Source organism: Fukomys damarensis, unplaced genomic scaffold (genome assembly GCF_012274545.1).
Source record: "Fukomys damarensis isolate Sample0158 unplaced genomic scaffold, DMR_v1.0_HiC HiC_scaffold_16, whole genome shotgun sequence".
Classification (NCBI taxonomy): domain Eukaryota; kingdom Metazoa; phylum Chordata; class Mammalia; order Rodentia; family Bathyergidae; genus Fukomys; species Fukomys damarensis.
In genome coordinates this window covers 103117121-103132438 of record NW_022900928.1, presented here as the reverse complement: position 1 = coordinate 103132438, position 15318 = coordinate 103117121, and the positions used below count along the sequence as shown (strand labels likewise).

Below are 15318 nucleotides of genomic sequence, written 5' to 3'. Positions count from 1 at the left end.
AAAGGCTCACTTCACTGCAAGGACCTCACTGTGACAAGAGCATGACTGCTCTGACATTATTGTTCGAAAAGCACCGTGAGGTGGGATTTTAGGTCAAAAGAATGTCTCCTTCCTAATTTTTTTGTTTTTTAGGAGGAAAATAACATCAGTTAAAAAGTAAAGTCTGAACTACCATTATTTGCCTACATAACAAAAATCTCTGCTCTTTTTCTACACATTATTATTTTCATACAAATTAAAAAGAAAAATATTTTGTAATGTTTCCAAGCTCTAATAGTAAAAAGTGTAAGAATTTAAAGGATTTTTTTCATACTCCTGTAATTTTCCAAAAGTATATTTTAAAGTATTTAATCTAAAATAAATGCACTGGCTGCTTTACCTAAAAGGAGGAAAATAATCAGTTCATGAATTATTTATACTGAAAAAAGGTATTGCTGACATTTTACATGGTAAGCTTTAGTGTTTACAAAAGTGTATTTTGTATTTTATAAAGGTATAACAGAAAGTATAAAAATACTAGTTGTAGTTCATTTTATTTTAAAAAAGGAAATGTTCATTTCTGAATCTTTTTCTCACCATGTGACTATAACATGCCTATGTGTGATTTCCTTTGAAGTTCTGTTTTATGCCTTTAATTATCTTGTATAGATCTTCAAAAGATTTGCTTAGGCTGCTCCCCCACCTTCCAGCGCCCCTGGCCTTCATCGGAGCAGCCCAGTGATGACTGCCCTGCCACAAGGTGAGCTCGCTGCTCCCCTACCCTCCAGTGCCCCGGGCCTTCATCGGAGCAGACTGCCCAGCCCACTCTGCTGTGCTCTTGGGCCTCCTAACTATGCCAATACCTGGATCCACACTGCAGAGGCACACGTGGTCATATAGGCTATTTTACTGAGCTCCAGAAGATAGAACAGAAGTAAAACAACTGCAATAAAGGCACATCAGACTTCCATAGTTGATAAGTTGGAGGGATCAACACCTTCCTTCAGAACTTGGACTATCTTCAGGGGAAGGGCAGCTGGAACCTGCAGTAGTACCTTGCAGAGTTCAACCCTGCTGGAGGTCAGGAAGCTCAACTTGGGCCTTGCAGCCAGAATTCAGTCTGAATTTCAGGGCTCTGCCATTGGCTAGCTGAGACTAATTGACTTAGTTCTGCACACTGTTGCCCACACTGTCTATTATGACAACAGAGATATATTCTGAAAGAGGCTCTTCGGTTTTTTTTCTTTTCCTCTTATTTTTAATTTTAATTTTTAAAACTTTAGACGGGGATTTAGCTCAGTGGCACTGCTCCTGCCTCATAAGCGCAAGGTCCTGAGTTTGATCCCTGGTAGCCAAAAAAAAAAAAAAAAAAAAAAAAAAAAAAAAAAAAAAAAAAAAAAAAAAAACAATAAACAACTATTTTTAAAACTTTATCTTTTCCCATTCTTCAAATTCTTCCTTTTTTCTTTCTATTTCCCACTCAGTCTCTTGCTCCCTCATGTTATTCTTCAACTCCCTTTTTGTTCCTGCTCCTGCCCTAATTCAGATTTCTTCTTTCTTCTTCTTTTCTTCTCTTTTTTTCTTTACTTGATAGTCCTTAGTTTCAAGGGAAGGTGAGTACAATTTATAGCTTCCCTATTACTGTTAAGTTGTTCTATTCTTGTCTTCGTTCTTGCATTCTATATTTCCCTCATCTTTAACAGTTTCCTAGAGTTTGCGGGATCATCCTGTGTCTTCTTGCTTCACTTGAAACGTTCTCTTATTCTTTTAACTATCTATTCCTCTTCTCCCAACTCCTTCTAAGACCCCATCCTGAAGGGCAAAGTTGCTATATTGAAGAGTTTATTGACTATAAACATATTTTGGGCTGGTCCTCAATTTAATTCATATGATTATAGGTGATAGAATAATAAATACCACAAATAGTGAATTTTTAAGCTGTGCTTGATGGTATTGTGTTGCTGATTGTATCAACTGGGCTAAAGGGTTGCAATTGATTTAATGAATTGTCCTTTCTGATATTATGAAAATGAGAGTGTCTCTGAGTCATTAGAGACTCAAAACCTAAAGAGCAGTTATATCAGGAAGATCAAAGTAATAACCCAGAAATTAAACCAAGATTGCACAACAACAAAAATAAATATGAAAAAACACTTAAACAAGGCACAAATACAGACTTCCAATTCAGCAATGGCAAATTCTAGGGGAAACTAGGTAGAAAAATCTAACAATCAACCACCAGGACACCCTGAACTTATAGCACAGGAAGTAACAAAACAGATCAATCAGGCTCTAGAAAAATTCAAAACAGAGATAATTTCCCAAATAACTACAGAAATGGTAAACACAATGAAAGACATGATTAGAGATTATAGAACAGAAACAGATAAAAAAATAAATGAGCTCAGGACCACGATAGAAGCCATGAATGCCCAGCATAGAAAAGAAACAGAAACCTTGAATGCCCAACATAGGAAAGAAATGGAATCCATGAAACAGATTCGAACAGATATTCAGGAGATTAAAAATTCTACTGAAAGCATTCATAGTAGAATGAACGAATGTGACAGAATTTCAGATAGGGTTGTAGTCAGTGACCATCAAAAGAGAGATCTCTTAAAAACAGTAAGGGATCATAAGAAATTGATCAGCAACTTCTTAGATGATGCAAAGAAGAATAATATAAGACTGATAGGAATCCATGAAGTAGCAGGAGAAAGTACAAATGACTGAAAAAAACTGTTCACAGAATTAATGACAGAAAACTTCCCAAACAGAGGGGAAGAATCTGACATGCAGTTAAGTGAGGTATATAGTACTCCAATTAGCCATGATCAAAAAATCCCTACACCTAGACATATAATAGTCAAGATCCTGGAAACCCAACAGAAGAACAAAATACTACAAACAGTTAGAGAAAAGAAACAAATCACATGCAAAGGAAATCACAGCAAACTTTTCAACACAAACACTCAAGGAGAACCTGGAGTGAGGTATTTCAAGCTCCAAAAGAACAAACTCCAACCTAGACTAATGTATCCTGAAAAACTCTCTTTATAAATGTATGGGGAAATAAGATACTTCCATGACAAAGAACACCTGAGAAACTTCATAAATACCAAACCAGCACTACAAACAATTCTAAACAATATACTAGAAAAAGACAATGAAGGTCAAAATACCATGAAGCCCAACAGAGCAAATCAATTAGGCAAAGCAAGAAACTAAAGGGAGAGGGGGAAAAATTAAAAAGAGCCAACAACATGACAGTAACTTGACAATGATAAGTCAATACATATCAGTTATAACCATCAGTGTCATTGGCCTCAATTCACCGATCAAAAGAAATAGACTGGCAGAATAGATTAAGAAGCAAAACCCAATAATATGTTGTATACAAGGAAACACACCTAGTTCAAAAAGAAACTCACAGACTGAAAGTAAAAGGATGGAACAGTTCTTCATGTCACAGGAGCCCAGAAAAAAAGCAGGGATAGCTATCTTATTTGCAGACAAAGCAAATTTCAAACCAAAATGAAGAGAGACAAAGAAGGTCACTACATCCTTGTAAAGGAAACAATCTATGAGGAAGAGATTACAATCATAAATATATATACACCAAGGGCCTGGGATTTAGCTCAGTGGTTCCACCACTTGCCTCTCAAGTGCAAGAACCTGAGTTCGATCCCTGGAACAACAACAACAACAACAACAAAGCACCAAACATTAATGCCCCCAACTATGTAAAACAAATATTAAGGGACATGAAAAACCAAATAAGCACTAATACAACTGTAGTGGCGAACCAAAATGCCCAACTATAACAAATGGATCATCAAGACAAAAAAAATCAATAATGAAATACTAGGACTGAACAAAGCTTTTGAACAAATAGACTTAATAGACATCTACAGAGTGTTCCACCCTACAAAATCAGAATATGCATTCTTTTTGGCTGCACATGGGGCATTTTGCAAAACAGACCACATACTAGCTCACAGAACAAGTTGAGATTCAAAGGAATTGAGGTTATCCCATGTATACTATCAGACCATAGTGTAACTAAGCTGGAGATCAACAGCATAAGAAACCATAAGAACTTCACAAACACAGGGAAACTGAACAACATTCTCCTGAAAAATCAATGGGTCACAGAGGAAATTAAAGAAGAAATTAGTTTATATACAAATAAAATGATAATGGCAATACAACATTCAGGAATCTATGGGACACAATGAAAGCAGTTCTATGTGAAAAATTCACAGCAGTGAATGCCCACATTACAAAAACAGAGAGCTCAAATAAACAACCTAATGAGGAATCTTAGGCTCCTGGAAAAAGAAGAAGAAGAAAAACCCAAAGCTTATAGAAGGGAGGAAATTATAAAGATCAGAGCAGAAATCAATGCAATTTAATACAAAAAAAAAATTTGCTTCAAGTTAACATCTAAAATGCAGTCACACCAATGAAGTCCTAAGGTGGCAATGTCTACAGTTCATGGATGAGTTCTCATTATTCTGATAAACTCTTCAACTCAAGTGCTCTTCAACTTCTGATGGTGAAATATGCAAATAAATCAGAAAGATTTAGGGATATGATTTCTCAAAAGGAAAGGTCTCCTGCCCAGTTCTGAAGTGTATCAATAATGAGGTATTTCTGAGTGGTTAAATATGTCTTAATTTGTATTTATTGAAAGACTTAACTTACTGCTACAAAATTTTAAGTTAATTTCTGGTAAGACATTTACAAATTCATGTTTTTCTAAACAAATTTCTTTTACCTTGTGAACATTATACAGTAGGGAAGTCATTAAACAATAGCCCTTATTTTGCTAAAACAGAAGTTTGGGATTAATATACCAAGAATTTTAAGTAGGAAATGTGACAATATCATGGAGTTTGTCTGCCTATCAAAGTTTATTAAAAATGTCTTTGGGGATGGAAAGGCATCATACAGGACATATGATTACACTGACACACAAAATGTCTTGCCTCATTGTTTAGATATTACTGGGGAAATGCTATTTTTTTTTTGTACCGGGGATCGAACTCAGGTCCTTGTGCTTGCAAGGCAGGAGGCATTACCACTGAGCTAAATGCCTGCGCCAAAATGATGATTTTCTTTTTATGGTACTAGGAATTGAACCCAGGGACCTCACTCTGAGCTATATCCTCATCCCTGTTTTTTATGTTGAGACAGGATATTGTTGAGTTGCCGAATTACCTAGGCCTGGCTCAAATTTGTGATCCTTCTGCCTCAGGCTCATAACATGCTGGGATTAAAGGAACATACCATGCCTGGTCCTAGATAATTTTCTGTATAGTTTATAATTCCATATGTACATCTGAGTAGAAACAAGGGCTATTGTCAACTATATTTAAATCATGTACTTATTTGTATATTTTATATGAAAAACAATGCTTTATACAGTTCACATAATATTCACTATCTCAAATTCAACAGAATTATACAATGGGGGGGGCTCCAACTCAGGGCCTATGAGTATGATAGGTAAGTGCTCCATGCTGAGTTAAACTCACAGCCCAGATTCTCATATTAACAGAAACAGTTAAAAATCATTCTTCCCATTGTGTAATTACATGGTTACAGGTTTTTGCTTATACAACTTCAATAATTCTGCAATAGGGCCAGGGATTTAGCTCAGCAGTTCGGTGGCCTGCCTTGCAAGCGCAAGGACCCGAGTTCAATCCCCGGTACAAAAAAAAAAAAAAAAATCTGCAATAAAATACTGGGTGATTTGAGTGTCCAAAAAAAAAAAAAGAGAGAGAGAAACTATTAAACTTCATAGCTAGTATGACTGAGGAAGGTCCACTTAGCCCTTTTCACAAATAAATATCTATAAACTCTAGAAAAAATTAAAAACAAACAAAAGTAATCTGTAGGCACTGGAGAAAAAAAATAATTTTTTTTTTTCTGAGGCAGTCATGCTACACACTTCTGGTTGACCTTGAACCTACACTTAGGCCAGGGTCGCCTTGAATTTACAGCAATCCTCCTACTGATATCAACCTCCCAAGTGCTGGCAATTAATTGTTGATTTGCTGCATTGTGTTTGCCCTATCTTATTCAATGATTGGTGTGTAGTTCTCTTTCTTGGTTGGATCCTTCTCTGGTTTTGGTACAAGGGTAATGCTTGCTTCCAGGAATACATTTAGGAGTATTGCTTCAGTTTTGATTTCATTAAAGAGTTTGAGAAGGGCACTAGGTCTGCTCTAAATTTCATGTAGAATTCAGCAGTGAATCTGTCAGGGCCTGGGCCAGCCTGCCTGCCTCCCTCCCTCTCTTTTTCTTTCCTTTTTTTCAGGCAGGTTCTCCCTTTGTAGTTCAGGCTGACCTGAACTCACTATGTAGCTCAGACTGGCTTCAAACTTGTTGCAATCCTTCTGTCTCAGCCTCCCCAGTGCTGGGATTACTGGCACGTGACACCATGCCTGGCTTAGGGCCTGGGCTTTTCTTTGTTTAGGTTTTTAATTACATCTTCAATTTCATTGATTAATATTGGTTTATTTAGAATTTTTATATCTTCTTGATTCAGCTTTGATAATTCATATATATATAAATATATATAAATATGAATCTGCTCATTTCTTGTTTTCTATCTTATTAGAATATAGGTTCTCAAAGTAGGTATTGATGATTTGGATTTCTGTAGGATCTATTGTGATCTATTCACCCTTTTCATTCCTAGCTTCATGGATTTGATTCTTTTTCTTTAAGGTTGGCTGAGGGTTTATCAATTTATTCAATCTTTCAAAGAACCAACTTTTTGATTCATTGATTATTTGTTGTATTAATTTCTGCTCTGATTTTTATAATTTCTTCCCTCATATGTGCTTTGGTCTCGACTTGCTCTTTTTCTGGAAGCTTGAGGCTCAGTATTAGGTTGTTTATTTGAGCTTTCTCTGTTTTCTTGAAATGGGAATTCACTTCTATAAAGTTCCCTCATAGTACTGCTTTCACTGCATCCCATAAGTTCTGGTATGTTTTGTTGGCAATGTCCTTTAATTGTAGAAGCTGTCTAATTCCTTTAACTTCACCTGTTACCCACTGGTTGTTCAGCAAGGTTTTATTTAATTTCCACGTGTTTATGAAATTTCTGTGGTTTCTCTTGCCTTTGAATTTCAATTTCATTGCACCATGGTCTGATAATGTTCACGGAATAATTTCAATTTTTTTCCCAATTCCTTAAGTATATTCTATGAGATAGCATGTAGTCTATTTTGTTTTGTTTCTGGTACTGGGAATAGAACTCAGGACATTGCACTTGCGAGGCAGGCATGGGTGCCACTGAGCTGAATTTTCTGCCTAGCATGTATTCTGTTTTGGAGAATGTCCCACGTGCAGCTGTGAAGAATATGAACTCTGATGTTGTGGGGGTGGAACACTCTGTGAACCTCTACTAAGTCCATCTGTTCAAAAGTTTGGTTCAGTTCTAATATTTCACTGTTAGTTTTTTGTCTAGTTGTTCTGACTACTTGTGACAGTGGGGTGTTGAGGTATTCCCTTACAATTGTTTTAGTGCCTATATAATTTTCATGTCAGCTAATATTTCTTTTATATAGCTGGGTGTGCTGGTATTTGGTGTATATATATTTATGACTGTTATGTCTTCCTCTTGGATTGTTCCCTTTATAGGATGTAGTGACCTTTGTTTCTCTTGATTAGCCTTGGCTTGAAATACATTTTGTCTGCAAAAAGAATAGCTTCTTCTGCTTTTTTCCAGGTTCCTGTTGCACGGAATATGTTTTCCATCCTTTGACTTTCAGTTTATGAAATTCTTCTTGAATGAAATGAGTTTCTTGTATGCAGCATATTGTATTGTTTCTTGATCCATTCTGCCAATCTGTTTCTTTTGATTAGTGAATTGAGACCATTATTAACATTGATGATTGTAACTGAAATGTATTGACTTACTCTTGTCATGTTATTTTCCTGTTGCTGGATCCCTTTTTTCCTCCTCTGCTTAATTTCTTGATTTGCCTGGTAGTTTCATTCTGTTGCTGTTTATGGAGTTGTAATCTTTGTTATCTCTTTCTAGAATATCCATCAGAACACTCTGGAGTGCTAGTTTGGTGCTCATGAATTTCCTCAGGTGTTCATTGTCATGGAAGGATCTTATTTCTCCATCAATTTTGCATATCAGTCTGGGTTGGAAGTTGTTTTCCTTTAGGGTTTGATATATTTCACTCGAAGCTCTCCTTGACATGAGGGTTTAAGTTTATAAATCTGCTGTGATTCTAATGGGCTTTCCTTTATATGTTATTTGCTTCTCTGAAATAACTTTTAGTATTATTGTGTTGAATTTCTGGAATCTTAACTATTATATGCCTTGGTGTAATTTTTTTTTAATCATGGCTAAGTGGAGTTCTATATGCCTTACTTACCTGCACGTCAAATTATATTTCCCTGTTATGGAAATTTTCTGCCATTATTTCTGTGAACAGGTTTTTTTTTTTTGTACTGGGGATCAAACTCAGGACTTTGTGCTTGCAAGGCAGGCACAGCACTGCTAAGCTACAGCCCCAGCACTCATGGATATCTGTTTGAATATGTTTCATGGAATCCATTTCATTCCTATGTTGGGCATTCATGGTTTTCATTATTTTCCTAAGCTCCTTTGTTTATTTATTTTTTTGGGTACCAGGGGTCGAACTCAAGATCTTGCGCTTGTGAGGCAGGTGGCGGCACCACTGAACTAAATCCCCAGCCCTCCTTTATTTATTTCTTTTTATATGTATCTGCTCTATATCACTGAGCATGTCTTTCATTATGGTCACTATCTCTCTAGTTATCTGTGCAATTGTTTCAGATTTGATTTTTTCCTAAAGCCTTGTTCATCTGCTTTGTTACTTTTGCCATTACCACTTGAGTCCAGATGGGTGGCTTTTGCATTGTTCTTCATTGCCCCCTGGGTTTGCCTTTGGTGAGCTGAAAATCTGGGTTGTCTTTCTTCTGTCTTCTCACTTACTTACTTTCTCCTTCCTTCCTTCCTCCCATTTTCCCATTCATCTTTCCCTCCTTCCTTCCTTTCTATTTTTTGTAGTTTAATTCCTGGATTGATGCTTGTAAATTGCCTATGGCAGGTGACTTTATTGCTAATACTTAGAACTCTTAGGAAAGGATTACTTTTCAGAGGTGTTTTCCAGGTGTAGCTGGTTTGGGTTTTTAGTCTGTTATAAGATCCTAGACCTCTTTAATTTTGGGGGGATGGATGAGAAGTTGCTACCTACTTGGCCCAGCCCCTGGTTCTTTGGCACTAGCCTATGGTATTTTTTAAGACTCTGAGGCAATCTGAGTCTTGATATACTATGAAGAACAACTGATTAGCACAGTTATATAACCTTTGCTAAAGTAATAAAATGAGCAATAACAATAGCATCAAACACAGCCCTAAGAGAAATTCTTTTTTTTTTTTTTGGTACCAATGATTGAACTCAGGACCTTGTGCTTGTGAGGCAGGCAGCAGAGTACCACTGAGCTAAATCCACAGCCCTGCAAAAAAGGAATTCTTAGAAGAAAGGAATGACATGGGCTGAGCTACTTATTTTTATGGTTTTTCGCTTCAGAGCAGGCTGAAATTAGCTCTGTGCAATGAAGCTAAAAGGGGAGAGAAAATCTAATTTTTCTGCTCTAGAAATGAGAGGACATAATGGGAAGCAGTAAGAACTGCTGTAAAGTGAGGAGAGAATTCTGTAAAGGAGACAGCTACAGATGAGAAAACCCAATGAATGCATGGGACAGACTCTAGCGCTAATGTTAAATAACTGAACTAAGACTTGCAAGAGACAAGTTGGCAGTGTGTAGCCAACCAAGTTAACTGTTTTGTAAAGCAAACAAAAAGATAACACAGTCTAGGGTCTCCACAATATAACATTCACAAGATCTAGGATACAGTTAAAAAATAATTCAGTATACTAAATATCAGTGACCTATTAAGCTATATAACCTATTCTCTTCATTTTTGTCTTCTGAAGATTTCCCCCATTTTTACTCAAACAGACTTGGAATTTATCATCATTTAAGTTATTTTTAATGATCATTATTTCTGGATTTAAATTTAACATACAGACTATCTTTTAAAAGGTTTTATCAAGCCAGGTATGGTGGCACACACTGTAATCCCAGTGCCAGGAGGTTGAGGCAAGAGAATCACAAGGTGAAGCCCAGCATGGGCAACTTAAGTGAGTTAGCAAGAGCTCGTCTGAAAACAAAAAATAAAAAAGGCTGAGGATATAGCTTAGTGAGAAAATCCTGGATTCAATTCAATCCCCAGTCACACATAACACATGTAACACACACACACACACACACACGTGAGCATACACACATACACATATGCACACATACACACACACACAAATCATCAATATTTTGGAAATATTTCACTCAATCCTACATAAAATCCCATGTTTTAGGGCTAGGGATTTAGCTCAGTTGTGCTGCTGCCTGCCTCGCAAGCACAAGGACCTGAGTTCTATCCCTAGTACACACACACACACACACACACACACACACACACACAATCCCATATTTTAATTGGTGTATCTTTCAATCTAGTAAGCTAGACATCTTCATTTATGAATTGGCCATTCATCTCTTTTTCTCCTCTCTATGAACTGTTGTCATGTTGATTCATAAAAGCTGTTTATCAATTCTTTCTTATATATTGAAATATTTATTTTTCAAATTTGGCTTTTAAATTTGTTCTTCAGATTTTTTTACCCAAACTGAAAGTTCTTAAAGTGTTTTATGTAGTAAAATCTATCATATCTACTATTTAATAGTTTCTAATTTAGGGATCATACTTATTAAGTCATTCCTAATAAAGATCATAAAAACAATTATCACAGTAAGACTTTTTAAATAGCTTTAGAGATGTTATCAAATGAAACTCAGGAAACTTGGTAAGAATTACAATAGTACACAACCTAAGAACAACCTTACCTCCAACAGCTTCAGATTATCTAAGTCAAGAGAGGGCTCTGATGCTGCTGCTTCCATCATGTTTATACTGTGCAGACCTTGTTTATGGTCTCCTATACAAAAAAGAAAAGAATTTACTAATGTGTGATTTTCTTAAAACGATGATCTTGATTACATTTTAAAATTATATTACAGTTATTAGAAAGAACTGCTGAAGGGATAAAACTATTTACTTAACTAGTAATCATCTTTGAAGATGCACAGTGAGTAGCATGAGAGCTGAATTCTGGAGACAGTTCCACTATGACTTAGTTTAAAACCGTAAAAAATAGTGCAAAACTTTTAAGATTTTATTAGTTATTCAAATGAATGAATGAGTACTGATTTCCTAAACAACCCAGTAAGCCTAAAGTTTATCAGTGGTACCACGATTTGCATCAAAATAATACAGTGGCCTGGAAGAGGGTAGTGAGTGGGATTTAGATAAAACAGTATTGCCTGCATGTGATAACTGCTGAAGCTTTCTAACAGATATTTTAGGTAAGTTTGAAACTTTTTCCAAGAACCAAGGGAGAAATTTTTGCTAAAGGTAAGAATGGAAGCTATTATAGTCCAGAGATATTTATTTCATTTTGGTGTTTTTTAGTATTTAGCATAGAGATTTTAAGAAGAAAATAAATTCTGATTCAACAGCATGTTTCATAAATTACAAGACAAAGAGTGGTATTTAAACAAATTTTTACCTGCCACCATTCGGTATCCGAAGCATAAGGCAACTATCAAAACAGCTAATACAGAGACTGATGCCAAAGCAATGATTATTGTCTCATCTCGGTTAAATGATTGAGGTGGACCTAAAAGAAAACAAATTTTGAAACATTGTCATTTTTTGATGTAGAACCTTTTTTTTTTTTTTTTTTTTTTTGGTACCAGGGATTGAACTTGAGTCCTTGTGAGGCAGGCGGCGGAACCACTGAACTAAATCCCTGGCCTCACTGTCATTTTTTGAAAGACTGTCATTTTAAAAAGTATTTTGTTAAAAAAATAGATTAATAAAAATACAGAGACTTCCTTTTAGAAAGGCCACATCAATATATGGTCAAATTGATAATGCTTTTATATGAAAGGAAAAAAAATAAATTTGTGATAATTATAAATTACATACAAAGAAGGGCGTGGTAGCACAAGCCTGTAATCCTAGCATTTGGGAGGCTGAGGCAGGAGGATCTCTGTGAGTTCAAGACCAGCCTGGGCTACACAGTAAGTTCCAGGGCAGTCTGAACTACATAATGAGACACTGTTTCTAATTAATTAATTAATTAAAACAAATTACATACTTTTTTGGGGGTACTAGGGATCAAACTCGGGAACTTGCGTTGTGAGGCAGGTGGCAGAACCACTCAGCTAAATCCCTGGCCATAAATTACATATACTTTAATCGTATAGTTATCTTATATAGACTTGAAACACAAAAACACCTGTTAGGTTTGGTTCTAATTTTTGAAATATCATCTGTATCATGGAATAGTATAGACATGGTGGTATAATGTTTAAGAGAAGAGTCTTCAGGGCCAGGCATGTAGCTCAGTGATGCTATACTTGCCTGGCAAGCACAAAGGTTCTGAATTTGATCCCCCCTCCCAAAAGCAGTCTTTAAAATCACATTGGGTTTTAATCCTGGATCTACGACACTCTTTTGGGGGGATTCAGCAAATTATTTGACTTTTCTGTGCTTCTACTTTCTAGTTTGTAAAAATAGTACTTTATACCTCACAAGTGAATTGTAAGGCATAGATGGAACCCTAAAAGCTTAGTGAAGTATCAAGTTATATACTAGCTATGCAATAAATAGTAGCTATGTTCATCAATATCAATATCATGAATATTGATGAAAAGAACATGGCTTTGCAGGGATTTAAATCTGAATCAGATGTGAGGCTCAGATCATTTACTCATCACATGACCTTGGGAAAATTTCTTCACCTGTCTGAGGCTAGATTTACTCATTTGCAGAAAGGGATCACACTTATCTAAATTACAGGCCTATCATGAACATGTAAACATTTTATGTGTTAGTTCCATGGCATAGGTAAAATCATATTTAAATACCCTTTTGGATGGATAACCACAAACTCAAGCATATCTAGAAGATACCAAGTACAAACTGAAGATACAGTAACTTTGAATTGTGAACTTAAGTGTCTGGTGTAGAAAAAGAGAAAACTTGGGAACATATAGCTGTCTCTATATGGGAAAATGGCCTTGTTTTGAAAGCTACAGAAAATAACTAGATCAAATTATTGTGTATTTAAGACAAAAATCTTAGCACAGAGTACATACTTATGGCTTACAAATAAGCTGTCTAAAATGAAGTAAAATATCCTATTAAATAGCTATGTGTTATTTTACTAGAGGTATTCATGTAAATGTGTGGTAATATCGACCAAAGGTGGGCTTTGATGAATGCTAATATTCTTTTTTTTTTTTTTTTTTGGTACCAGGGATTGAACTCAGGTCCTTGTGCTTGCGAGGCAGGCCACCGAACCGCTAAGCTAAACCTCCGGCGAATGTTAATATTCTTAATCATTCTGTATATTTAGTTGAAATCAAACATATGTATTTTAAAATTCTTACTTTAGACATTATAATTACCTGTTATATTCAAACTAGAAGTTTCTATGGCAAAGTAAGAAGTCTGTACTGCAGAGTGTGTCTCGATGGGTTATCCTTATTTTAAAGGAAATTTATCTCAGCCAAAGTAAGCAGTTGCATAATAACATGTCAAAACAATATTTTTATAGAAGAATTTGTTGAAGCACTGAAATACTTTTAGTTTGCACGACATTTATTAATCATGAATAGATCTTAACATATTGCTAACTATACCTACTTTAAACATATATAGTAAGGTATAGGCAGAAAGACTAGATATAAAAATTTATCTTGATGAGTGTGGTGGCACGTGCATGTAATCCCAGGACTTGAGAGGCTAAGGCAGGAGGACTGCAGCAAGTTCGAGGCCAGCCTGGGCTCCATAACAGTTCAAGGGCAGCTTGAACTACACAGTTAAGACCCTGTCTCAAAAACCAACCAACCAACCAACCAATCAACAAACCCAAAACTTATCTTACTACAATGAGATTCTAAAATGGGTTTTGTCATTTTTTAAAAGAGGAAAATAAAAAGGGCTGGCAAAGATTTGGAGAAATAAACTTTCATGAATGGCTGGTGGGGATATGAAATGGTACAGCTGCAGCAGAAAACAATTTAGGGAGCCCTGAAAAATTTGAAAAGAATTTCCATCAGATCCAGCAATATATTCCTAGGTGTACACTCAAAGGAACTAAAAACAGGTGTGCAAACAAGAACTTCTGAATGCTCATAGCATCGCTATTCACAAGGCCAAAAGTAGAAACAACACTCATATTCATACAGTCAGAAATGTATAAAAAATGTGGTATATCCACACAAACAAATTTTATATTAAAGGTCATATATTTTATTATTCTATTTATATTAAATATCCAGAAGAGACAAATCCATAGAAACATTTAGCAGAATAGGAATTGCTAGAGAAGGGGGAAGAGGAAAAGGGAGTAACTGCTTACTAGATACGGTTTCCCTTGTGGTGTGATGAAAATGTTTTGGAACTACATAGAAATGATGGTTTGCATAACACTGTGAATGTACTGAACTGTTCACTTTAGCATGGTTGATTCTGTTAATCCAAAAGAGAAAATTTCAATACATTTAAACACACACAAAAACCTAATTTATGATTCTTTAATGTAAGACATACAGAAACATTTTATGTGCTTACTTATCATTCAAACACACTGTCAAATAAGCAATCTGCCTTCATCCACAAGGGATACATTCTAAGATGCCTGGTATATGATGCTCAAAACCCTCTAATAGCACTGAACCTTTTAAATTAGCTCTTATTTGTGGGTTCTGCATCTGCAGATTTAACTAACCATGGGTTCAAAATAATTTGAAAAATAAATCCAGAAATTTTCAAAAGGCAAAACTTCAATTTGCCATGCATGAACCAGAACATTGAATCCACAGGCATATCCTGGTATAGCTTCCTGACATTTTATAGATCTTCAGTCTCCAGCTCATGTGTGAAAATTTGTCACTTCACGTTTTATTTATACTATGTAGGCAGAACTACAATAGCTGTGTCTGTTCTGAAATTGTTCAGAATTTTTCCCCATCATTATTCCCTTAACAATACAACTACTTATACAGTATTAATAACAACTACTTATACAGTATTTACATTGCATTGGCTATTATAAAAAAATCTATAGAGATAATTCAAAGTATACAGGAGGGTGTACATAGGCTTTCTGCAAATATGACATTTTATAATATATACAATCTTTTTTT

The 15318-nt window shown here is 35.6% G+C and overlaps 1 protein-coding gene across 1 annotated transcript in view; it reads right to left on the bottom strand.

Moving 5' to 3' along the window:
• Bmpr2 (bone morphogenetic protein receptor type 2) overlaps window positions 1-15318 on the bottom strand; it is a gene marked incomplete at its 5' end in the record, with an annotated part of 189328 nt that overhangs the window by 42334 nt on the left and 131676 nt on the right. The window contains 2 exons of the mRNA XM_010616216.2: window positions 10945-11036; window positions 11667-11777. Coding sequence (XP_010614518.1) covers window positions 10945-11036; window positions 11667-11777 — 203 coding nt within the window. The remainder of the gene's footprint in view (window positions 1-10944; window positions 11037-11666; window positions 11778-15318) is intronic.